A 25,990-nucleotide genomic window follows, 5' to 3' on the forward strand; every position below is an offset into this window, starting at 1 on the left:
TCCCTAGCAACAAACAATCTAACTCCTCTATCCGAATTTGGATCTGGGGGCAAATCAAATGTTTATACTGACACTTATCTCAGCTCCTAAAACCAGCCCTTAGATTGTCAGTCATTCCCAAATCTAGAAACTAGATAGTTTTAAACTAAGAAAAGGATGATAATAAAGGATGTGAATTGTTGAAAGAAAAGAAGTTAATGGGTAAATTGATTAAAGAGCATATGATTGAGTACCTTTTATGTAATTTCAGTTGGTGAGCATTTCTCTTTCAAAATATTTAATACTAACTCATGGTACAATATTTAAAAAAAACAATAATAATAATAATAAAAATGGATTCTTCTTTGCTTTAAAGAGTCAGAGGAGAGAGAGAGAGTATGGAGCAAGGGTGCGATCTGTGAGGCAGAAAATACGGGGGTCAAACCAAAAACTGATAACTCCCTTTGGCTTGCATTTAAAGCAAATGTTTGCTATGCTATTCTTCATTTATTTTTCTCTCATCTTACCTATATTTCTTAGCTAGTTTCCCTTCTTTTCTTCACCTAAACCCTAATTCGTACACCCTTTTTAATTATATGAATAAAATCATCACTTAATTAAGATCAGGAAACACTAATCTCAAGACAAATAATAACTCATTCTTTTCATCTTATCTATCACATTCACATGTCCATTCACATCCCTATGTATATACTTTAACAACCACAAAAAAAAGTATCTTTACTTCTTCTGAAATCCTGCCATAGCAAACTCAATACATGATCTAAGCTATCCCTCAATCGAGTCTTTTAACTTATACTAATTAGACTAATCATTATCTATATATATATATATATATATATATATATATATATATATATATATATATATATATCAATATTCAAGTATATATTCAACTTCAAACAATCAACCATCATATATATGATCATGGTCATTGGTCAAACAAGAGCAATAATTAACTTAATTCAATTCATCACACTTATAGATATATAAATAGATCATTTCATGACCTCCCTACTACCCTTTTCTAGACAATTAATGATTTTTAGTTGTTCTTGTCAATTTATAATAATTTGTAATTAAGCTTTAATTTGATCATAATTAAATGGGTGAAAGTCAATAACTAGTGAATAAGCCACACGTGGGCAAGCTTCGAAAGGGCTGCTCTGAACAGCTTGATGAATGAAAAAACTAGTCCAATTCTGTTCCCATTTGCTTATTTTTGTCTGTATATCAAATATATATAAATATTTCCAAGAAAAGAAATTAAAGAAACATTGCTTCCTTAGTTAGTCTTGCCTTTTAAGCACTCTTTTTTCCTCTTCATGACCTTCTTCTTTTCTTCCCCCTCTCATCTCTCTCTCTCCCTTCTCTGTGGATTCACTTGACTCGCTTGAATGTCCAGAGAAAGGTAATCCATTCAAATCTTTTTCTATGTTTTAAGTACTGATCGATATTAATGTTTTTGTTTGGATTGAATTGGTGAAGGGAGAGCACATATGATATAGAGATAGGAAAGAAGATCAAGAGAGAGAATGAGGCTGCGTTGGCGGCGGCTGCGTTGGCAGGTCAGATTGGAAGACAACAACAACAACAAGCAGGATCATCAACGTTGAACACCATAACTCCATGCGCAGCCTGTAAACTATTGAGAAGAAGATGTGCCGAGGAATGCCCTTTCTCTCCTTACTTCTCCCCTCACGAACCCCAAAAGTTCGCCGCAGTTCACAAAGTCTTTGGTGCTAGCAATGTTTCCAAGATGCTAATGGTACTACTCATTCTTTATCACACGTACCCTTATTCATTATAAAACCCTAATTAATGTTAATGATTATTAGGAAGTTGCAGAGATTCAAAGAGCAGATGCAGCCAACAGTCTAGTATATGAAGCAAACGTAAGACTAAGAGATCCAGTTTATGGTTGTATGGGAGCAATATCAGCTTTACAACAACAAGTTCAGCTTTTACAAGCTGAACTCAACGCCATAAGAACTGAAATATTCAAATACAAATACACAAACCTCATGCCGCCTCCTCCGCCACCACCTTCTAATCATAATCATAATCATAACCCTCATCATCAGGCCTCCGCCATCCCCACCAGCTTACTAGTCTCATCTGCAGGTAATTTGGTCTCGGTCGCAGCTCTGCCGCCATCCACCGCCAATCTACCTGCTCAGCTATCCCTTCCACCGCCGTCCACCGTGGTTGTGTCGTCAACATCTTCTCCTTCTTCTAGTTTAAGTGTTTCTAATTCGTTCGCCACAAAGTCATCAGGATATAACAACAATAATATTGCTAGTAATGGTACTACTGGTCTTCCATACTTTGGCTAGCTAATTAATCAAATTAATTTTGAGTAATTAATACAAATTAAGTTGTTGTTATGACTGTTTATTGATCACATCACATTATATATAGTATTAATTAATACTATGATCATTTCGTTTCAATTATCATCTAGAATATATGACATCAAACGAATGAAATATTAGTACTACTTTGGGCATTTGATGATCAGCCGGCCGGAGTTAATTTTCCGGCGAGTTGGGGTGGTGCCGGAGATGGTTTGACTGAGCATATGAAAGTCTGTGCCTGCCATTGGAGGAGATCATGTCAACGAGGCCACTTATCATGAGAGAGAGAAGAGGGTGATGACGTGGCAAGGTATATTTTATTTTCGTTTTTTTATATCATAATAAAATGAGTTGGTTCTCACTCAAGCATTGATCATCATTTATTAGTTCAATTATTTTAATTTTCTTTGGAATCTCGAAAATTTTCTGTGGTCTGCTAATTAATTACCTCTAGATTAGAAGTACATTATTTTATTTCAATTCATATTAAGTTGACCTTTTCCTTTTTTTTAAATTTTGAAAGTCATAATTTTATTTAAGTCCTTTAATTAGTTACAATCCAATTTTAATATATTATATAGTAAATTCGGACAGAAACATTATATTTGATGTAATTTTGGTTTTATGGAGATATATATCTACTAAAATTATGGCATAAATACTAAAATACTTATGCTCAGTCTTTTGAATCAGTTGTACCCATACTAAGCGAAAGGAAAAACAAAATTTATGAATCGGTTAAAAACATAATAACTCAGAATTTATTAATTTCATTCCAATAAAATAAAATATCACTAGATTATAATCATATAAATTGTAGTATTTTATTGTCCATATTAGGGGATGGCAATTATAATTCGTCTTGCGATTTTCTATCCGAATGTCCTATTATAGCGGTTCTTCTCCGGTTTGACCGGTAGTTGACCGATGATGATAGTTGACCGATGATGATATTTGTGTTTCTCGAATGACTCCACCATAATTATGTCCCCAACACTTATAAACACAATTAAATATATAATTATATCACTAATATATATATTTATTTTTTATATTTTAAAAGATTTTTAAATTTATTTATTTATAATAATATAAATTTTCAATATAATATTAAAAAAATCATTAATATAATTATATTAAATACTTTTTATTTTGTAAAAAATACAGTATAATGACATGAATGATAGTAAAAAAGTAGAGGAAGAATATGAAATTAGTAATGAAAAAAGGGTGGAGGGAATCCGTATATGTTGTTCAGGTCGATCATCAGAAGGTGCAGAAATAGTTAGAACTGAATGCAGAAATTAAAACTCTCGAAAGCATTCAGTAAAGTAAGTTAAGGATCTCCGCTCGACCACAGAGAGAGGATCAGAGAGACTTCTAACAGCCGAGGTAGGTGTGGTTCTGAAAGGAGAAAAAAGAGAAGTGATTCAAATGTATTCTATGTCCCATTACCTCATCAATCCACAACTAAGTTAATCCAACTTGTCTGAAAAGAGTTTTGTTTAAAAGGTTAAAAAGTGTGATTAATTTCTCATTAAATTATTTTAAATTAAAAGAAATCATGACCATTTAGCTTTGTTTTCTAAGGAAAAAAAATCCTATTGACTTTTAATAGACCTGAACTAGATTAGAATTATTTTTAGGTCCGATAACAACTTAAAAGAAAAGTTTTTGAAAAGTTCAATTCTAGCTATTTTGATTGAAATTAATATGGATTGTGTCTACAACTTTTCTTTTCACTTGTATTATGTAATTTTCCTTCTATTTTGCTCAAAGCCCACATATAGTTGTTAACTTTTCAAAAATAAAATATACAAAAAAATCAATTAAATTCTCAATCTAAAAATAAATAATCTTCTTGTCCCCATGAAAATGTAAATTAAGGTATTTTGGAATGTATAAATTGATTGCCTTCAAAATAGCTTTTGTATTGGATTTTGGTGTGGCGTCCTAATTGCTTGAACTAGTGGCAAATTTCAACCTCTATTTGAATATGTTACATACAAGAACCAAATAAATAATCTGCCCTAACAAACATATAAAAAACGTGACAAATTTCTGTTTCGAGGGACTAAAAAAATAGTACAAAATGTAAACCATCAAGACAAATATTAAAACTTAATAATACAACTTTTAAAAAAATGAAAAGGAAAAAAAAGTTCATAATATGTTAGGCTACAACAATTCCAAGAGCAAGATAGATCACAATTAAGATTATTTGGAAAAGAAAAATCAATGCGATGGTGCCATTATTTTTCGCACAAAAAGGGGTATCAAACTCTCGCAATTATATAACCGCATTCAATTTTGTCTTCACTATTCCTAACCACGATGCAAAAAAGATTCAAACAAATTGAACTATACCTAGAACGCAAATTCTTCCTTCTCCGATGAAGAATCCAGCAAGCTATCACCCATTCCTCGAAGTTCCTCCGCGGCTGATTCACTTATGCCAAGTAGGTATTGCAATCGAGACAACTTTTCATCTGCGGGTTCACTCTTCATGTATATAATGAAAAGATCAGCCAGCTCCTCTGGCACCTCCCACGACAATGGCTCAGCAGCCACCGCCTTGTCGCAAGCCAGCAAGTCATTCAGTGAAGAAACCTGCACACATGCACATATGAATTTATTTGTTGTTTCTCATCTCGATAACCCTATTATGTTAACAGCTAGGATAAAAGAAATTTCATTACCACTCCCGGGTGTTTCTTCTGCCTCAACAATGACACGGCTTGAACCAGCGAATTCGAGAGCCTAGTTTTGGCGAGTTCATGTACAACTTTCCTCGCCTTATCAATGTTAATATTGAGATCCTTCGGCATTTTCTCGTAAACTTCCTCTTCGTCGAACTCTCCAGTTCCGGAAGAGAAAATGTCATCAGCGGTTTTCTTGAAAAGGTTCTCTCTTAAGCTCTCCGAAATCATGTTTTCTATTTCAACACCGGCTTCTTTGAGCTCTCGAATCTCCTTTATACTAAGTCTTCCCTGACCGACCGCAGTTTCTAATGCAGCTGCCATCTTTGAAGACGTTATGCTCTTTATGATTTTTTGAGAATACTGAGGAGGCAAACCGACTTGCTTCTGTAGCTCATTAAGCTGCTCAACTCTGGCTTTGGTTAATTGACCATCCGCTAAAATGACCTCTGCTTGCTGCTTGAAGGCCTGTTCGGCCAGGCTTCTGTGTACTTCAACTATCTCTTTGCTAGTCAAACCGAGGATTCCACCAAGTTGATTTAATAGTAAATACTCAGAATCATCCTTCTTTGTAGTGATTTGTGCGCCAAATGGGATTCGGGTGACTTCACCAGTAAGACAAAACATTAAATAGGTCTTGTAAAGATCTGTCCTATCCCTTTCTGGAAGGTCATCTTTTAGGGTTATCTCTGTTTGCCCCGTCTTCGTAGCGAAATCTTTGCTGCTCGGTCTTACTTTTCTAAGCGACTCTATGGACACCCACTCGTCGTCATCATCAGCGATCTCCTTTTCTTGATCTTTAACTGGCTCTTCGAGGGTCGAGGGTGACTCACCTTTTATGTCGGCTACAAGTTCAGTCACGACTAAAGTATTGAATGCAATCAATCTTTTAAGTTCCTTTGCAGACTCGGTTCGACTCCCAGCTGCTCGCGCCCGTTGTACGTATGTGGAGAAAATTTTTCGAACGGCTTTACCTGCGATTGACATGGCGATCTCTCTGGTTAGACGTAAACCATGTGCTGCCTTTCTGACTGATTCTTTTACATCGGCATCGTATCCATCAACTCCAGAAGCAATAGCATCTTTCACAACCTGGAAAAAGAAACACAACATTTTTCAGTCCTATTCTAAAGTGCTTCTCTTTGACAGAAAATTCACATTTATTATATATATTTTTTAAATCACAATGATCTACACTAAACAATTTGGATGATGATCTAGAAAATAATTTGGATTATAGTCCATAAAATAATCTTTATAGCAATGAAGTCATACATAACGAAACAATCTGGATAATGATCTAAAACTAATATTTATACCAAATAAAACTAAAAAGCACACTATAATCTGGATCATGTTATACAAAACAATCTATAACAGACCAAAAAAATGACTTTCAATTTTAATTTTGACAATTTTCATTGAGATCATGGTGATTGTTACATAGATTATGACAAAATACCAATTTTCAAATAAGCTATACCTTCTCAAACAATCTTCCACATATGTCAGCATGAACAGATTCAACGGTCTCCCGAGAAATACATAGCAAAACCTGTAACCGCTCGAGGGATTTGACATCTACGTCACTGAGCTCCCCATTTGCAACAACTTGCTGAAGTTTTTGTCTGTAAATTTCTGCAATAAACATAAATTGATTTTAGGAGGTAATTTTAGCCACTATTATATATTATCACAGATAGTTCTTTTGATTGTTTGTTACCTTCGTGGATCTCGATAGCCTTCTGTGGATCAAAGTGTAGCTCATCACAAAGTTTTTGAAGAAACTCTGCTTTGCTCAGAGCAGCTTCCAAATCGCCACTAGACACTGCCTGAGCGAGTCTCTTACGATAAACCTTTGAGGTCACTTCCAGCGTAATTGATTCAGACTCCCGTTTACCTAAACCAAATATATTCCTCAATTGGTTTAATGCCAGAATCTGCAACAACAAAATAGACAAATGGGAAAGCAATGAAAATTTTATTTGGAAAAACAAGAATAAAAATAGTCAAAAGAAGGATTATGTTGCACCTTATTTTCTTCCATGCGACCACTTGAAAGGGCATCCCAAACATAAGCCCTATATAGAAGCTTCAAGTCATCCATCTTCCTGTCACCATCAAAATCCCCACCTAATGCAGAGGCCATATATCAATGTTAAACCGTTCTTAGGAATAAAGCAAGAGAATATGAGCAGTAGAATTACCTAGTAAAGAAATCGGCCCGACCCCAGGAGCAAATTTGGAGGCATTGGGATTTTTGCTCAGTGATATCAGAAGGTTGTTAAATTCCAATGTCTTATCAAGTTCTTGAATAACACTTGAAGCGTCCTTGCTGCATATTCCAGTTTCTTTCAGATCCTCATATAACATAAATATTTATTCAACAATAAAACCTACTAAGTATTAGGATATTTTTATGTATCAGCCTAGAAATCTAGGATTTGTAGAAGAAATATAGATGAGACGAAAATGGCCTAAGCTTTTAGAGGAGATAAACCAGATTTTAATACTATTTCATTCACTACTCCAAATATTACATACCCTACTCTATTTATAAGTTACTAACTCACTCTACTACCATTATACTACTATTAATTACCATACTACCCCCTATACTACTACTTACTATTATGTTATTTTCAGTAGAGAAATTACACATGAACATAAATATCTTATTCTAATACTGGAGAATAGAGATCATACGTTGCTCTAGTCCTAGCCTTCAGTATGTTAAGGGCGGCTGATATGTTTTCTTCAACAAGTTTTCTTGTATGCTCTTTGAACATGTCAGCAGCAAGCTATAAAAGACAAACGTAGTAATAGCAATGTGAATACACACAAGATACTCACTCATATGCAAGGGAGAAAAAGATCTAATATATAGTTAGAAAATACCTCATCAGACAGTCGATAAGAAAGTTGGGCTTCTCTAAGGTTCACAAGTTGTTGGGAATCCAAATCTGTAGAACATTTACAATCTTAAGCTTGAACAAGTATTAAGCATCTTGCAGTTAATGACAAAAGATCCAAACTCAGAATTAGGTTAGATCTCAATCGAAAATGCAAACCTCTTCTGACTGATTTTAGCTTATAGCTATATAGCCTTTGGGCATTGTCACGAATAGCAACTTCAACCTGGCAAAAATACAAAAATCCATGAGGAAGCTGTGTAAAGACTGTATATTTTCCCAGACGCATTGAGCGATTCCCATCAGTTAAGTACCTGGGAATCAGTAACCTTGAATACACGCTTCCACGGTAAAAGGAAAGCCGATGCTTCTCCAAACACCAGAGTAGAGACATATACTAGCTTCTGAAATGACTGCACTGGAGATGATGCCATCAATGATCAAGTTTTTCCATTTCAAAACTCCACAGAAGCCAAAACTATATCTTCTCAAACAAACAAACAGAAAAGGTAACATTTGGACAGGATGACCTACCCGACGTTGTTCCATATCACCCTCACGGTCTCCAGTTTCAAGCCTTTGCCTGAAGATTCTCCTCCCAATCTAAAAAACAAACAAAATGCATATAACCAAAGCTGAAATTGTATATCGAATTCCATGTATATGCAAATCATCACAAATTTATCACCTCCATATGCATTGCAGCAGCATCTGGATCATCAATTCCCAATGAATTCTTGAATTTAACAATAGTTTCTACTTCACTGCCTTTAAGGTCTTCATTTCCGGGAGGAACAATAGATGCAACAAACCTGCAAGCAAAAGGGTATCAAGTTCAATCAGATAAATTTCTAATGGACACTGTAGGCAGCGTTTTTTTCTCTTACCGGCAATACAAATCACAGAGCTCTGCATTGAATGCTTCATCTTGTTTACTTACACCATATCTGAAACATTAATAAAGAAGGAAGGAAGGAAGGAGCAAGTCAGCTAGAGAATAATAGATTACAATTGACAGGTAGAGATATATGTACTTACTTGTTGGCGATTCCTTCAATTTCTTCCCTCTTGACGGCCAATGGATCATCAAGAGCAGCCACATAATTATGCAAGTTCGCAGCAGCAACATCCGGAACACACGAATTCAAAGCATAGGCTGCACCAGCTCCAGCTGCACCCAAAACAACTGCACCCCCCAAGGCAGCGTTCCTAGACCCACCTAAACGAGACCCCAATCCATAACCAGCAGCGACTGTACCTGCCAAAATAAGGGCGGAGGTAGCTAATCTAACAGCCGGCGACATGGTTTCAACCACAGACCGAATCCCAGTGAGCTCCTTCTCGCCACCAAAGACATCGGAAGCAACGGGATTGACAGGTTTGGGCGAATCAGATGAAGAACATCGAAAGATAGAAATTTGGTAACGGCGTCGACTGTGATGATGTTTTCTTGAGAGGGAATTGAAGGAATTAGCTGTGGTGAATCTGAGAGGAGAAGGGTTGAGAAAAAGAGTGGTGGGTGTTGAAGATGAAGGTGAAGTGATGATCATATTGGATAGATTCATTGTTATCGCTAAGTGCTAACCAACCATACGAATCAAAAACAAAGAAATGATCTTTCTTTCCTCCCCAATAACAATCTTCTTCTTCTTCAGTTCAGGGGTTATGGGCGTAGTAGGGTTTTTAAGACTGGAAATGGATAGGGAAGGCAGCTGGGATGAGGGTAAGGGCGGAGATAAATAAGACCCACCATTTATTTTTTTTACTTTTTTTTGTTCCTTAAAAAACGGACCAACAATATAAGAGAAACAAACAGATCCTTTAAGGGTTATCATATTTAAGCCCTAATAGAGCGCTTTTTGTTCCCAAGTTTTAATCTTCCTCTTCTTCTTCTTCCTTAGCAATCACGCAATTTTCTTTAGAACTTCGAGCAACCCAACTAGAGATTGATTTCGAACGCCATTTCTAGCATACTCAGGTATGGAGTACTCTGAGTTTATTCAATTATGTGCTTGATTTCGTGATGAGCTATCTTCCTGAATTTCTTCATTTACTGAATCGTTGAACACAAAACCCTTGTTCTCTGTCTCGATTTTGATCATTAAGGTTTGAGTCACTATGAAAATAATCACAGTTTGAGTTATTTTAAATTTGTGTTTAACTAAAATGAGAGTAACTAGGGTTCAAAAATTAAACCCCACTTGCCGCGTTTCATCTCTCAACAGAAAGGAAAAGAGTAACTGGGTATTCATAATTAGTTTTAAATCGAAACTTATTTTTAAAGCTAGTAGTAGTTTATCAAATTACTTGCATAGTTGGTAAAACTCTGGAATTGGAACTTGTTGAAAACTAGGTGCAGTTGGGATGTTTTCTGAAATAGTTCTTTGAACTGTCTATTATGAAACCCTATATCAGATTAATATTCACTTTCGTGTTCCAAATATAGGAATTGTTTCTCTTCAATGGCCGACATTGCAGCAAGTTCTTCGGATTCTCAGCCCAAAGACGATAAGCCGGTTGTTGTTAGGGTTAAGCGCAAAGCAAACCAATCGCCTCTCGAAGCTTTGTGTAAGTTCCATCACTTGCTTATTCTCTTTATGCCTATTTGCTCATCACTGATGTTTTTCACTTTTTTTTGTTAGGGCTTGAAATCAATGAGAGACCTCAAAAACGGCCACTTTTGGATTTTGGGAATCTTTCCATCTCCGATTCTTCTACCAAAGGTTCTTTTATATGGTCTATGCTGTTAGATGTATAATTTTAGTTTGGTCTATGTATAAGTCATGCATTCAATTGGATAGGATTAGGTGTTTAGGTTTGAAAATCTTAGTATTATAACAAATGAAAGGCTACATTTGGAGGAAGCATGGTCAAAACTTAGATTACATTTTGATGTATGTGAGTGCTTTAATCTGAATATTATAGAATGATTTTTAAGTTGATATTGACAAATGTAAATGAGTACTAACATCATTGACATACCAACTGGAACTTTCTGATATCATTTGGACTAATTGAGTATCCTTTCAAATATTAGCTCTTTTTTTTTGCTATTGAAACGACGTCGTAAGTGTTTAATGTGTAATGTCATACCAACTAGAACTTTCTGATAGAAGAGGAGGTTGGTTTTCTTAATTATTGTTTATAAAATCTCAGAATTGTTATAACGTTTGGCTCTTGTGTTTTGTTGAACAAATGAAACTGGTTGATGGTTATTTTTGGCCTCACAACATTTTATTTGGTTAAAGATTTCATATCAACAAAATATCATTTTATATTGCTTTGAGTCAGGTGTGGTAACATTCAATATATGGAAACAGTAGTAACTTCTTGCCTTTTGTAATGAATCCCTTTCTGATTTCATGCTTAATTTATGCATTGACATTCCACTTGCTATTCATATGTATATTTTTTTATCTGTTGTGTTTTTTAGCTGCAGTCGAGGAACCAAGGGCCAAGAAGGTTCTTGTTCATCATGTAGAGACAGTTATAAACTCAGATCTCACAGTTGATTTTCTACAATCATTTATGGTGAGTGTTTTGCCCATAACCATAACATACATGTTTCTTTTTATCAGATGATTTCTGTGTGTTTATATTTTCTACAGAGGTCAACTATAAGCATCTAATTCTAGATATATATTCTTTGAGCAGCCTTATTCTTCTGAGGCATCTCAACCTAAAGTGAAAAACCTGGAAGAACGACAGAATATCAAAGCAGATAAAGTAAGTCTTAAATTTCTTGTTAATAAGTCACCAATTTTCACTTTTCCGGCAACAGAATATTTGAATATGTCAAATGAGGCCTTGCAAGTGATTGTCCGATCGCTATTGTTTAGGATCTTTAGTGGAACTGACATAATAACTTCAGTACAATGCAAGTCTAAAAATATTTGCGATTGTTTCCCCCCTTTTGGTTGGGTTTCATAGAAGGATCTAACTGTTAATTTGCATTAGCATTTATTTTTGGTTTGACACGTCTAAACGTTGATATGGATGCTCAGAAATGTCATCCTATGTTCATATGTGGTTGCCAAAATTTTAGTTCAACAATCTCCTTTAGCCTCTCTAGAGTTATTCTTATTCATATATTCAATTTGAAAATCAGAACTTAGTTCCTCTGCAAATTACTGAACCAACCTTTTCTGTATAATATTTTGGCAGAAACAAGACAAGTTATTGGCCAAAGCCAGACATGACCAGGAGGTATGAAAAGAAGAAAGATTTATCAAAGAGTATTAATTGATAACTAAAACTGAGGAAAATGTGCTCATTCTGTTCAGGTTTTATCAACGAGTGCTCGCTTTGAGCAAATATGGAGGAGCAGAAAAGGAAATAGAGGGGAAACAAAGACTGAGGATGTGCATGAAGTATGTCACCTTTATGATATTGTTCGTATCGATGTTGAGGAAAATGTAAATGGAAAAGAAGAAGAAGTAGAAGAGGAGTAAGCTTCATTTGCATGCATTTGATTGTCGCCTTTTGTAACCTTTGAAACTGAGAATTACAAGGAACTCTCTACTTATGCAGAGATCATGATTTTGAGCACAAGATCATGGCTAGTTATTTGCCACTCTTAAGAGAGTTCGTCCCAGATGGTGCTGTAGAGGTTGAGTCTGATATACGTGATTACATGTCTAAGAAAGGTATCGATCCATGCCATTGGAAACTATTCATTTGAACTAATAGCCTTCAAAGTAGGGCTTTATTTTATCATGCTTCCTCTTATTGACGTCTTCATTAACTTATTATTCAGCATCCAAGAATGATGATTATGTATATGACTATTATGCGGTGAAGGAAGATGATATCAACAAAATTCAGGATGGCGAATCCTGTCCATTTCCTCTGTAAGGAGTTTTATAGGAGACTTATGGGTCCATTTAGAAACACTTTCTGTAACCTCCATTAAATTTCTGAATCTGGGTGTGACTCCCTAAATGGGGCATCATGTGATATTTTATAAATTTTGCTTATTTTATCTTTTATTACAATTGAATAAATATCTTGGGCTCAGGGTACAAGTTAATGAAGATGATGAGTTCTATGATGGCCCAGATGATCCAGATAATGAGAGCTATGATTCCAATGGTAACCAACAACTTCATTACTATTTATTATTATGTGGACTGAGTTGTGCTTACTGTTTTTGTTTTTTGTGTTATCAGCTGAGGATAATCCGGATTATGATTATCCAGATGAAGAGGACTCTGAGGATGATGACGAGGATGCTGGGAGCAAATCATCTAAAGATGATGATGATGAAGAAGAATCAGAGGTTTCCAATGATAAGAGTGTAGAAGGAGACAAGTATGGGCTGTCAGAATCTGAAGACACGGAACAAAGGTATGTTGCCCCTCATATTAAAGACGCCGATATTGTGTATGATGATGAATTTTGCGATGATGATGATGATGACGACGACGACTATAATGAGTATTATCGATAAAGGTGGCAATGATGGTGACCTGACATGGTGAAAACATCAATTTTCTGTCTTTGTTTTCCACCAGAATTTGATTAGAATTGCTTTTGTGGCCATGATATGTAAAAGGGAAAGACTGCTCCATTAGATTTTTACTAATATGGAATGGAATGGAAGTTGCAAATTTTATAATGTGGCTGTTGCTTATTTGTTCTAAATTATTTGTTAATCCTTCCTGTGTGTGTTGGTAGGGGTAAATAAGAAATCTTAATTTACAATGATTCTGTTTTTGAATGGGAGTTAAATTTAGTGTTGGATTAATTTCAAATAATATTTAATTAATTATTTTTCTACTAAATTTATAGAAGGAAAAAGTACAATGAGAAATAAATCAAGTGAAGTTAAATAAGAAATTGTTTCTTGCAGAGATAATAAAAATAAATAAGAGATAGGTGTTGAAGAAGTATGAGATGTGATAATTAATCAAGTAAAGAAAAACAAGAAATTGACTTCCCAAAAACACTAAAATTTCATATTAGTTTATAATGAAACAATTATCATCATAATTGTGCCATAATTCTTTGTTTCCTTCTAGTTTAGGATTATAATTAATACTTTGATTTAATATTTAGCTATAAAGTATTTTGACTCTCTAATTGTCAATTCTCTAATTAGACTATTTCATTTGTACTTTCTAGTTTCTATTACTAATTACATAAACACTTCTTTCATTGTATTGCATGATATCAATATGATTATTCAGGTGGAAGATTGTATGCTGATCAAAAGGGTGGGTAAATTCATAAGAATTTAATATCTAACATCTTTAAATATAATGAGTTCTTGAAGATTACATAGAATTGGCTTATATGTGAAGATTTATAGTATTGAGTCTTGAAAATCACATAAAATATGAAAAGAGAAAGAGAAAACAAAGATGATAACTAATACTCCAATACCATAATGGTTATTTGAAAGTTTGAATGGTTTAAAAAAAAAATCATTATTGATGAAAAATAAGTTGTTTCATTTTTCTATTCATTAAATTATTTTCATATTTTTTTATTTAAAATTTATTTTTTATAAAAATAAAAATATTTTAATTAATTAATTGAATAATTTAATTATATATATAAATATTTTGAATAATAAAAAAAATACAAATTAAACAAACTTTTTTTATAATACATCCAAACTTTGAGAATCACGTTAAAACCTTGTTTTTTTATCAAACCATGTGTAATTTATTGCAACTTAAAAGATGCATTTTAAATTTATTTAAAATATATATATTAGATTATTTACCAGTACCAATGGTACATAATTATTAAATAAGAAATGATAGTGATTTTAATTTGATATAAAAATTCTGAATGAATTGAATAAATAAAATTAGTTTATAAATTTTAGTTTAAGTTATATAGAAAATATTTTATATATAAAAAAATATATGATTAGTTTTTTTTTTTTTTTTTATTACTAAAAGAGGAAAAAATAATAATAATTTATTATATGAATTTATAGTTTGAATATAATAATGTATTAGTTGAGCTTGTTTGTTTTCAAGATATGTTCAGATAAAGACATTTTTTTCTTTCTAAAAGTAAAGGGTTAGTTTGATTAGTTTATTCACGTCAGCTAGTTTGATTTCAAGATCCGTTCAGATAAAAACTTTTTTTTTCTTCTTTCTAAAATTAAAGGGCTAGATTGATTCAATTTAAAAGCAAGCTAGTTTGACGAGTTTATTCAGTTTATAAGCTCAATTTATTTATTTTTTATATTTATAATATTATTTAATAATAAATATTATATATATATATATATATATATTTTTTATTAATTTAATTTTAAATATTAATAAATGATTTAAATTAAAAAATAAATTATTTGAAAATAAATTATATTAATATATTAATTTTTATAAAATTTGTTAATATATAATTTTAAATATTAATAAATAACTTAAATTAAAAAAATAATATATTTTAAAATAAATGATATGAATATATTAATTTTTATAAATATATAATTTTAAATATATTTAATATAAATATAATAATATATATATTAAGATGAATTTCTTCATTCATATTATAAATTATTTCAATTAAAAATTAGTTTATTTAAAAATAAATAATATAATTATATTAATTTTTATAAATTTTTATTAATATAAATTTTTTAAATTTAATTAAAGGTGAGTAATTTTTTTTACAATACATTACATTTTTTGTCTCTAATTTTTTTTTAAAATATTTAGATGCTTTATTCATGTATGTACCTATTATTTCAATGATTATATAAGTTGATGATAGTTAATAAAAAAATAATTTATTATTATATATTTTTTCACATTTTTACATTTTTCTTTTTCTCTCAAATAATCTTTCATTTAATGGTACTCTTACTCTCTTTCTATTATATTCATTTATGTCTATTTGATTCATTATAATTATAATTGGTATTCTAGATAATTAATTAAGCCCAATTTAATTTTCAAAACTATAATTATAAATTAAAAAAATCATAATGTATTTATGTTTTATACTTTACTTAATTGTTTTATATATTAAGATATATATATTATAAATAATAAATAAAAATAATTTTAAATGTATATTTTATTATTATAATAATTTTATATAAATATATTAAAATATTAAAATATTAAAAATAAATTAGAGAAAATAAATAAAATAGTTAGAAAGAGATTAAATAACTGAGAGAGAATAAATAAAATAATTAAAATAATAAAATAGATTAGAGATAATGAATAAAAAAAATATTTAAAAATGATGGAGAGAGAAAAATGCTGAGATTATAAACTTAAACGATGATGAGAGAGATAGAGATCGGATTGGATTATTTTAATATTTAGAAGAGAAAAAAAAATAATGATTATTGATGATTTTGAGGATGTGATAATTAATTTTAGTAAAAAAATTTTAAAATAAAAAATAATAATTTAAATAGATGATATTTTAGTAATTTTTTAATTTTTTTTTTTTTTGTTAATGAGATGAGTTGTATGATTAATTTGAGTTTTTTTAAAATAGAGAACTAGGCCTAACACTCCCTTTTTTTAAGATTCTAGATGTTCAAGTTTTTGTTTTTATTTTTATTTAGGATGAGAAGAAAGTATAAAATTGGAAGAAAATTTTATAATCCAAATTCCCAATTGAATATTTTGGAGCGAGTTTGATTCAGCATTTAATCCGGATATATAACGTTTGCGTATTAATTTGATACAACAATTTTGCATAATAATCCGTTATAATAACTTTACATCAATTTATTGACGTAACAAATTATACTTAAACACATGTTGCGTTTAAACATAATTTTCTTTTCACATCTCTTCTCTAAAATCTCTTCTCTAAAGAATAAGTTTGAACGAATAAGCTCAGGGGCGGCTCTCGATAAACCCAACCACTGGATAGTAGTTATAACTTAAAATTTTAAACTTTTTATTTAGTTATGGGTTCAAATCTAAAAAAAAATAATCTAGACTTAATCTATATGTATATAATGATGCTTAATTTTTAAAGTGTCTGGATTGCCGAGTCAATTTTAAATTCAACCCAAAATTTGATAAACGTGTGACATTTTAACAATATAAGTTCAACTTTTTAACTAACTAATCTATATATATATATATAATGATGATTAATTTTTAAAGTGTTCGGATTGCCGGGTGAAGAACTGTGGTTAATTTGGATATATGTAAAAGTAATGGATACTTGGGTCGGATTGTGGGTTGACCCGCCCATAAACTTAAAACGATTAAAAATAAAATTAAAAATGTTATAGGTATGCTTCGAACTTGCAACATAACAAAACAAGTACACTTTTTTAACCAACTAAGCTAATAACACTTTATATTTTAAATTCAATCCAAAATTTGATAAACGTGTGATATTTTAACAATATAAGTTCAACTTTTTAACTAACTAATCTATATATATAATGATGATTAATTTTTAAAGTGTCCGGATTGCCGGGTCGAGAACTGTGGTTAATTTGGATATATGTGAGAGTAAATTGATACTTGGGTCGAATTGTGGGTTGACCCGCCCATAAAATTTTTACCGTAATATTTTTTTCACGGTTTTTTATATTATTACTCGTGCAAATGCACATGATACATGCTAGTTAAAAATAATAATTATTATTTCTGGACTAACTAGTTTAATCTAAAAGTGACTTTTAAGAAAATTCCCTAGGACTGGTTTGATGAATGAGTTATGAAGATAAAATTCAGTTTTTGTTCAATTTAATCATGACATCATCAATTTAATTAATATATTTATCTCTTAAAATACTAAAATTATTCCTTATTTTTTATTAATATAAATTAATTATTAAATAAAAAAGTAGAGATAAAAGGATAATTTGATCAAAATTAAATATAAACTATTTTTTTTTACTTTTAATCCAACTTTAGCTTTTTATAAAAAAAAAACTCAAAAACCAAAAATAAAACCACTTCCCAATCTTTCAAGATTGCAAAGGTATGCAGTGACGTCACTTTTAAAAGAGTGACACATTTTGTATCTGACAATTTATATTTATTAACCGTCTGAGTGAAATAGAGGGCGCCAAGCCCAAGGTACGGTATATTCATGTTATTTTTAAGTTTTAATTTGTTTTTTTTTATTTATTATAATTACTAAAATATTTTTTACCATATAAATAGTTTCATCCTTTCATAAATAAAATAAATAATTTTATCAATCGTTAATATACCCCTCTTATTTTTTCTCTAATTTATCAATCATTATTTAGTTAAATAGCTTGTTGAAATTAAATTTTTATAAAAGGTTAAATTATTTGATAAAAATAATTTAAACTATATTAGTATGTAATTTAAGATTTTGGAATATATTGCAAAGGTATATGTCAATATCATAATTATGTCAATATCATAATTATGTCATGTTGTTTCGATTTTGACTAATAATTTATAAGATAGGCATGTGATGATAGTTATATCTTCATTCTATTTCAGGCAAACACATTGAAATATATAACATACTAATTTATTTATTTTTTATATTTGATTAAAGATAAGTTTTTTTCTTTCTTAAAGTATAAATTAAAACTATCATTATCCTAGTTATTAGTTCTATGCCAACTTAGGTGTTTTGAGGAAGAATTTAACCCCTTTTTTTTTATAATAATATAAATTATATATATATATATATATTTAAAATATAAAAAATCATTTTTTATAATTTTAGTTGAAAATTTTATTTGGTAGAAAATAGGGTATGACTTGTGTAAGCCTTACAAACCTATGTACCAGGGCAAACCAATTCTATGAAATAATAATAATTAGTAAAGCTCATCAATCTACTCATATCATAAGCCAAAATCAACCTAAAATGCAAGACATTTTTTTTTTCCTAATTTTGTTATTTAGTTCAATCATTTACAAATAAAAAAACTAGATAAAATAATTAATATATCTAAGACAATTTTTTTGAAGGTGATAAACAAACAAACTGGGGTTATATTTATATCATATTCTCTGTATACTGTAAATTAGATTTGTAATTTTAATATTTTAATTAATAATTTAATTGAATTATACTTTATTAAAAAAATAATTAAATATATGATAAACTGAATTTGGGCTTAAGGTCTCCCACAAAATGGGGTACTAGTTACTACTGTACTAGAATAATTAATTTAAATAAATACCATTCTTTTTCTATTGCTAGGAAAACTATATAAAGTTTTCTTTGTGACTTTCCCTTTATTTAAAAAATGTTTAACATGGGATAACAAAAGTACTTGAAAAGTTAGAAAGAATAATAAATTATTTAATATATTTTAATACTTTTTTAAAAAGGAAAAATATAATTAATATTTTGTATTAAATAAATCAGTATAAGAGACAGAATCTTAAATAATGGATCATGGAAATCATACTATGGATTACAATAATATTTTGTACGTTACATTTATTTTAAATAAATATTAATATTGATAAAGTAAAACTGTATATCCCATGTTTTTGACGTGATCACATTTCAGTATATAAACGTCACTCCTCTTTTCGATTGGCGTTTATCATTTTCTCTCTCTCTTGTGAATCAGTGAAACTGCAAATCAGTGAAGATGCATAGTATGCTCCGAAGAACAATCTCCAAAGGAGGACGCGATCGCGATGCATTCATCTCTGGATATCTCCGCATCTCGACGGAGCGATTTGCCAATTACTCTACGGCACTTCTGGAGACGGAAGACGCGATTCCTAAGATGCCTCCATGCGATTACTCACCGCCTCCCTACAATGGTCCATCCGCGGCTCAAATCTTATCGAAACGCCGCCAGTTCCTCAACCCTTCCGTCTTCCATTTGTATAAGGATCCTGTAAGAGTTTACATATTTCGATTTCATTCACTATATATGTATTTCGGTGACGGTTATTCAATGTAGCATCTGAATCAACGATGTTTATCTCATTATATGTGATATTGATTCGGTTTTGATTTACTGAAGAATTTGAGATGAAACAAGGTTGATATTCAATCTTCGCTGCATCTAGATGTCTCTGTTTGTAATTGATTTAATTAGGATTGAAGCTGAATGCTGATTAGTGTATATCTTGTGATTTGCTGTAGATAAATTTGGTAGATGGAAAGATGCAGTACTTGTATGATGAGGATGGACGTCGATATCTAGATGCGTTTGGGGGAATTGCAACGGTTAGCTGTGGCCATTGTCATCCAGATGTGCTTGATGCTGTTGTTAGCCAGATGAAGCGGTTGCAACATTCTACTGTACTCTATCTGCATCCTGCTATCACCGATTTTGCTGAGGCTCTGGTATCAAAGTTACCTGGTGATCTTAAGGTTAGCTTTTCATTGATTTAGATAATCAGTTCTGTGATGATGCATTTTAGGATTCTGTTTTAACTTTGATTCGTTTTTGTAGGTTGCTTTCTTCACTAATTCTGGTACAGAGGCTAATGAACTGGCTCTGATGATGGCCCGGCTATACACAGGCTGCAATGACATTGTATCTATTAGAAATGGTTATCATGGAAATGCAGCTGCGACGATGGGAGCAACTGCACAGTCCAGTTATAAATTCAATGTTGTCCAGGTAAGTTTATTTGTTTTGAATTTGATCAAGTTCATTCTTAGAGTTCTTATTATGATATGGGATGTCAAGAGTCTAAACCTACAATGTTCTGCAGACTGGAATTCACCATGCCCTAAATCCAGATCAGTATAGAGGTGTCTTTGGATCTGATGGACCAAAATATGCTAAGGACGTTGAAGATCTTATCGCATATGGTACTTCTGGTCGGATTGGAGGGTTTATTTCTGAAGCCATTCAGGTATATTAGTGGTTAGAAAAAAGAATGTTACTGATCTATTAACAATAGTTGATGTTCTTCTTTCAATTCATTACATGGTGGTTTGAATGTATGAAGGGAGTGGGAGGCATATTAGAGTTGGCACCAGGTTATTTACCGGCTGTATACAGCAGCGTGAGAAAGGCAGGAGGTGTCTGCATAGCCGATGAGGTGCAGTCGGGGTTTGCTCGCACAGGCAGCCACTTTTGGGGATTCGAGGCTCATGGTGTTGTTCCTGACATTGTGACCATGGCAAAAGTAAAAATAAAATGAGAAAATCTCTCAATCTCAAATTCTGAATGCTCCGTTTTTGTTAATTCTCAATAATGGTGTTGTATCTTGCAGGGCATAGGAAATGGGCTTCCTCTTGGGGCAGTGGTAACAACTCCAGAAATTGCAAAGGCTCTGAGCAATGGGTTTTACTTGAACACATTTGGTGGAAATCCTGTGTGCACTGCTGGTGGCTTAGCCGTGCTTAAAGTGATAGAAAAAGAAAAGCTACAAGAAAATGCATTTGAAGTGGGAAATTATCTCAAAGACCGTCTCATTTCCCTCAAAGAAAAGCATGACAGTATGATAATATTATAATTTGAACATTTCAAACTGTTTCTTCTTAACCAACAACAAACAAAGCGATAAGTTTCTTCTTACTTATTGTTGCAGTTATTGGAGATGTTAGAGGAAGAGGTTTGCTGCTTGGAGTTGAACTTGTAACTGATCGTCAATTGAAAACTCCAGCTAAAGTTGAAACATTGCATATCATGGAACAGATGAAAGGTTCTTGTTGTTGTTTTCTTGTGTATCTCATAATTATGTATCGATTTTTATAAATGGGAATCGGTGTTGCAGAAATGGGAGTGCTGATTGGGAAAGGAGGTTTCCATGGAAATGTGTTCAGGATTACTCCTCCCCTCTGCTTCACCAAACAAGATGCAGGTTGGTTGAAGATTCACTTTCTTGCCCCTTGTCGGATAATTAAGATTTTCTCACCCACTGTTTTCTCGTTGTTGTTGTTGTAGATTTTCTGGTCGACATAATGGACTACAACATGTCGAAGATGTGAATGGTCGTAAGAAAGAAAGGAGATGATGAGCCACCATCTCGATGTCTCTCAATTTCCTGTCTGTCTTAATAATGAATTGTATTAGTTTATCTTGAAATTTAAGAACCCAACCGTGTATAATATTAAATAAAAAAAATGATTGTTGGTGAATACTATTTATTAATTGTTATCCAATTCACATAAGGGTTTCTCCTTTACTTGTTCATCTATGGGTCTTTTAAACTTTGATCTAGATAGATGCCTTATTAGTTTCTTTTCTTTCTTTCTGGATTGGGTTTAAATATGTAACTTCATGAGTTGTTGGTTTGTTTATTCACTATGAATATCTGATCTTATACATTTTAAACAAACGAAACTCAATTAAGGAATAGTACTGTTCCATGGTCAGGAGTTTTAGAAGCCTTTCAGCCCCCAAACTGAAGCAATAATAAAAACATGCTTACAATTACAATGTGCTTTAAAATTAAAAAAAAAAAATCAACATTGATGCTGCCCAGGCTCGAACTGGGGACCTACTGCGTGTAAAGCAGACGTGATAACCACTACACCACAGCACCTTGCGGTGATTACTTATTATTTGTACTTATTATACTATATTTTTCTTCTTTGAAGATTTATTTTTGAACTGCATTGCTCTAATCTAAACATCTTTGTTTTGTTTTATAATTGATTGTTTTTTCTTACCCATTTCAGATACAACAAATTAGTAGTTGAAGTGGAGGATGAATGAAGAATTGCATTGGTTGTAATTTTTGATATAATTGTGAATAAAATGGTTCATTTATCTATTTTGAATTTGTTGCAATCATATTTGAACTGTGGTAGCGATTAACCATTTCTATGTCGTCCATGTCATCGCGAAAACTTGAATATGCATAAGTATGCTTCTAATATATATATATGGAATTTAATGTTTTGTTTTTCTCATTTTCTTAACTTGATGTCTATAAATTAATAACCACCCTCCTATGTCTATACTTTTGTTTTTATGACTAAGATTGTTGAAAGTTTTTGAATTTGAATAGTTTGTCAAATTAGAATTGAAGAAAAAAAAACCTCAAATAAAATAAACTCTTATGAATTTTTAGTTAATTCTATATGACAGAGTAAACTCTAATAAAATAAACTCTTATAAATTTACACGATGAAATGACAAGGGATCGACACACAATTATGGAAATCTATGCCCCATTGTCAAATGTTGACAACAAAATTTATGAAAATCTAGGCGTATTGTCAAATGTTGACAACAAGATTCAAAAACTTGGTATTTCAATATCTTGTATAGTTACCAATGTTAGTTTTTACTATTAATGCGAATATCGCAAAAAAAATAAAGCTTGAGGGAAACAATTTTGTTTTTCATTTCATGTGTGAAACTATAAAAAAAAATCGATTCCAAAGTTTTAAATGTACGATATATCCAAAAGAGAAATGATTAGGTAAGGGAATTTGGTGAGGGAATGACGTGGCATAATCTTATTCGCTGAAAAAATCAAATAATTTCTCTCTTTTCTCTCTTTCCTCCCACTTTTACATTTTCCAACCAATGAAGGTGATGCCACGTCATTCCCTCACCAAATTCCCTCACTAAATTCCCTCCCTCTATCATTCCTCATATCAAAAATACAGTATCGTAAAAATCAAAAATATCAATTTTTTGGTATATTAAAAAATGGTAAAGTATGATATCGATATCAAAATTATTGTTACGATAAAAGTATAAAGTTTTCAAAATTTTGGTATATCGATATATAACAAAATAATAATTATAAATTATATATATATATATTATACTAATAAGAAAATAAATAATTCTAATAAAATTATAAATAATTATGTTTTAATTTTCATTTCAAAAATTAGATTATTCGCCGACATTATTTCCAAAATCCAACTGTAATCAACGAACTAATTAATTTTAATTAATTAATAAATTTATTTCATTCTTCAAATATATTTTAAATATGTTTTAGATTCAATTTTCAAAGTATATATTTTATCTCTTTAAGTTTAATAAATTTATTTTATTTCCAAACAAAGATGTTAATTCACTTGTAGAAATATAAATTTTTAAAATTAAATTAAAATATAATTATACTATAATATTATTCAATATATGAAATCCCTATGCACTCATTATCAATTGTTAATAGTGAATAAGGTGTTCATCGAGTTTTCGGGTTATTCGAGTTTCTCAGTTCGGATTCTTCGATATTTTTAGTCATTTTGAACCTCAAACTAAATTTGAATAAATTATACTAAAATTGAACCAAATTCGATTTTTCGGTGATTTTTTTTTATTTTATTGCCAAATCAATTTTGAATTCGAATTCAAAGAAAATAGAGACTCTTAACATGTTTTTAAGATCACTTAAATTATTTTTAGTGATTTACCTCTGATTTTTAATATTCGACAATTGAAGTAAAACAGTGTTGTCGACTATCAAAATATTAATGATGAGATAACTAGATAGATAAGAGTTTTAGATATTTTGAACATTAGAGATGAGGTGAGTAGGTGAGTGACTAAAAGGACCAGAAAGATAGAAATGTGATCGACTAGAGGGATGGAAAATGGAACGAGGGATTAATAATTTATTGAATTATTTGGCTGGATATTAAAGATATAGTTAATAGTAGGAGACGTAAAATAATTTAATATATAATAATTTAATTACATGTAATAAATTATATAATTAAAATAATAAATAATAAAAAATAAATTCAGTTTTCGGTTTGGTTTTTGAGTTGAAACTAAAAAATCAAACCGAAAACCGTATTTGAATTCAAATCAGTTTAGAATTCAATTCGAAAACCGAAAATAGCTATCGGATTTGGTTGAATATTCAGTTTAAGCCAAATATTAAACACTCTCGAGTTTTTTTTTTTTTTTTTTTTTTTTTAGCTTGGATAAAAAGTTAGTGAATCATTTTATGTGCAGTTTGAATCCTTAGATGGTGGAGGCATTGGTATACACAAATAATTGGTTAAAAATAGATGAATTCAGCTAATGAAAAAATCTTATCAATGATGAACTTAAATTGTTTAAGTAAATTGAAAATATTGAAAAATGTGAGAGTTTTTATTAATTAAGTCTAAATTAACTAATATTTATTATTATTATTTTTATATAACATGAGGGATGTGTATTATTAATTTACAAAAAATAATTTGTGAATGCAAATGCTTTTGAATACTGTTTTAGATTTATTAATTTCACTTTAATTTAATTTCTCAAAGACTATATTTATGTTTATTCATGTTAACTCAAATTTTTGTAATTAAATTTAGTTTATAATATTTATTAGTTTCTAAAAATATTAGATTTAAAAAAAATTAGTTTATGATAAATGTCTTAATTTTTTAAACTTTTTTTTAGTAGCCATACTGAATTGAGAATTTTTTAAGTAATTATGTAGTTTTGGATACTAACGTTATATACCGATAGAGACAGTTTCTTTCTCCGAAAATTTGAGTCGAAATTAAAGTATACTGAAATCAAATTACGGTATGTATTTTTTTATATCAAAATATTCGATACGGTATAAAGTATGAATACAAAATTACGTTAAACGTACTAACTCACTTTTTTATATATATATATATATATATATATATATATATATATATATATTACAATAATAAGTTATAACTTAATAATTTAATATATAAGTTAAAAAAAAATATTTGTTTTTATTATTTTTATTTAATATTTAATATATTGAATTATATAATTAAATATATTAAGATTATTAATTAATATAATTAATATATAATAGAATAATAGTGTGATATTTTTTGTTATGAAATATTAATTTTAGATATTATTTAATTAATTCAAATAATATTGAGTACTTAAAATTTAATTATTTTGTTTGATTAATTTAATTTTTATTTCTAGATATTTAAGTTTATATAATTATCTATTCCCATCGACGTCATCGTGACTATTACAACAACATAAATCCATTCACATAATTAACCACAATAACATGTCAATATTGGTGGAAAGAAACATTAATATTGTTTTATACTAATATCAACATTCACTCTAATATTTTTACCTTAAAAAAACTATTTGGTCCCAATAAAAGTGAAATTTGTAATTATCAAAACCTCATTCATAGCTGAAGACATTTCATTGCAAATAAAATTGTCAATT

General features: G+C 30.5%; 4 protein-coding genes and 1 non-coding gene across 6 annotated transcripts; 3 read left to right on the forward strand and 2 right to left on the reverse strand.

Moving 5' to 3' along the window:
* Positions 1-1,397: 1,397 nt before the first annotated feature.
* LOC124921136 (LOB domain-containing protein 15) lies at positions 1,398-2,469 on the forward strand. Its single transcript, XM_047461756.1, has 3 exons — positions 1,398-1,411; positions 1,489-1,768; positions 1,839-2,469. Exons 1-3 carry the CDS (start codon positions 1,398-1,400, stop codon positions 2,334-2,336), a joined length of 792 nt encoding a protein of 263 aa, XP_047317712.1. The 3' UTR covers positions 2,337-2,469.
* Positions 2,470-4,560: 2,091 nt separating this feature from the next.
* On the reverse strand, positions 4,561-9,678 carry LOC124920789 (protein TIC110, chloroplastic). The gene is made up of 14 exons (XM_047461344.1): positions 9,007-9,678; positions 8,856-8,915; positions 8,657-8,780; positions 8,503-8,571; positions 8,283-8,381; positions 8,128-8,194; positions 7,955-8,019; positions 7,763-7,857; positions 7,264-7,391; positions 7,089-7,189; positions 6,780-6,996; positions 6,540-6,694; positions 5,057-6,148; positions 4,561-4,967 (listed from the first exon to the last, which is right to left on the reverse strand). Exons 1-14 carry the CDS (start codon positions 9,531-9,533, stop codon positions 4,725-4,727), a joined length of 3,042 nt encoding a protein of 1,013 aa, XP_047317300.1. The 5' UTR covers positions 9,534-9,678; the 3' UTR covers positions 4,561-4,724.
* A 122-nt stretch (positions 9,679-9,800) lies between these two features.
* Positions 9,801-13,585, forward strand: LOC124920790 (RNA-directed DNA methylation 4). Of its 2 annotated transcripts, none has more exons than XM_047461346.1 (11): positions 9,801-9,946; positions 10,415-10,536; positions 10,611-10,691; positions 11,408-11,499; positions 11,623-11,694; positions 12,133-12,174; positions 12,252-12,415; positions 12,499-12,614; positions 12,725-12,818; positions 12,986-13,059; positions 13,137-13,585. In XM_047461346.1, exons 2-11 carry the CDS (start codon positions 10,431-10,433, stop codon positions 13,415-13,417), a joined length of 1,122 nt encoding a protein of 373 aa, XP_047317302.1. In that variant the 5' UTR covers positions 9,801-9,946; positions 10,415-10,430; the 3' UTR covers positions 13,418-13,585. The 2 variants fall into 2 exon arrangements, with proteins under 2 accessions (XP_047317302.1, XP_047317301.1); XM_047461345.1 differs by having other exon boundaries at positions 9,802-9,946; positions 11,402-11,499.
* Positions 13,586-19,480: 5,895 nt separating this feature from the next.
* On the forward strand, positions 19,481-22,030 carry LOC124920572 (alanine--glyoxylate aminotransferase 2 homolog 3, mitochondrial-like). The gene is made up of 9 exons (XM_047461079.1): positions 19,481-19,771; positions 20,023-20,253; positions 20,336-20,506; positions 20,601-20,744; positions 20,841-21,020; positions 21,108-21,333; positions 21,426-21,539; positions 21,612-21,698; positions 21,782-22,030. Exons 1-9 carry the CDS (start codon positions 19,517-19,519, stop codon positions 21,823-21,825), a joined length of 1,452 nt encoding a protein of 483 aa, XP_047317035.1. The 5' UTR covers positions 19,481-19,516; the 3' UTR covers positions 21,826-22,030.
* Positions 22,031-22,309: 279 nt separating this feature from the next.
* TRNAV-UAC lies at positions 22,310-22,382 on the reverse strand. Its single transcript has one exon. It is a non-coding gene; the product is annotated as a tRNA-Val (tRNA).
* Between the last annotated feature and the right edge of the window lie 3,608 nt (positions 22,383-25,990).

Source organism: Impatiens glandulifera, chromosome 1, assembly GCF_907164915.1.
Source record: "Impatiens glandulifera chromosome 1, dImpGla2.1, whole genome shotgun sequence".
Lineage (NCBI taxonomy): Eukaryota > Viridiplantae > Streptophyta > Magnoliopsida > Ericales > Balsaminaceae > Impatiens > Impatiens glandulifera.

Coding starts and splice junctions, on each gene's coding strand:
- LOC124921136 (XM_047461756.1), top strand. Junction 1,769..1,838: donor ATGTTTCCAAGATGCTAATG/GTACTACTCATT, acceptor AATGATTATTAG/GAAGTTGCAGAGATTCAAAG.
- LOC124920789 (XM_047461344.1), bottom strand. CDS start 9,533: ATGAATCTATCCAATATGATCATCACTTCACCTTCATCTTCAACACCC. Junction 6,997..7,088: donor GTCGCATGGAAGAAAATAAG/GTGCAACATAAT, acceptor TTGTTGTTGCAG/ATTCTGGCATTAAACCAATT. Junction 6,149..6,539: donor GTGGAAGATTGTTTGAGAAG/GTATAGCTTATT, acceptor TTCTTTTTCCAG/GTTGTGAAAGATGCTATTGC.
- LOC124920790 (XM_047461345.1), top strand. CDS start 10,431: ATGGCCGACATTGCAGCAAGTTCTTCGGATTCTCAGCCCAAAGACGAT. Junction 11,500..11,622: donor ATTTTCTACAATCATTTATG/GTGAGTGTTTTG, acceptor TTCTTTGAGCAG/CCTTATTCTTCTGAGGCATC. Junction 12,175..12,251: donor AAGCCAGACATGACCAGGAG/GTATGAAAAGAA, acceptor CATTCTGTTCAG/GTTTTATCAACGAGTGCTCG.
- LOC124920572 (XM_047461079.1), top strand. CDS start 19,517: ATGCATAGTATGCTCCGAAGAACAATCTCCAAAGGAGGACGCGATCGC. Junction 20,507..20,600: donor ATAAATTCAATGTTGTCCAG/GTAAGTTTATTT, acceptor AATGTTCTGCAG/ACTGGAATTCACCATGCCCT. Junction 21,021..21,107: donor ACATTGTGACCATGGCAAAA/GTAAAAATAAAA, acceptor TGTATCTTGCAG/GGCATAGGAAATGGGCTTCC.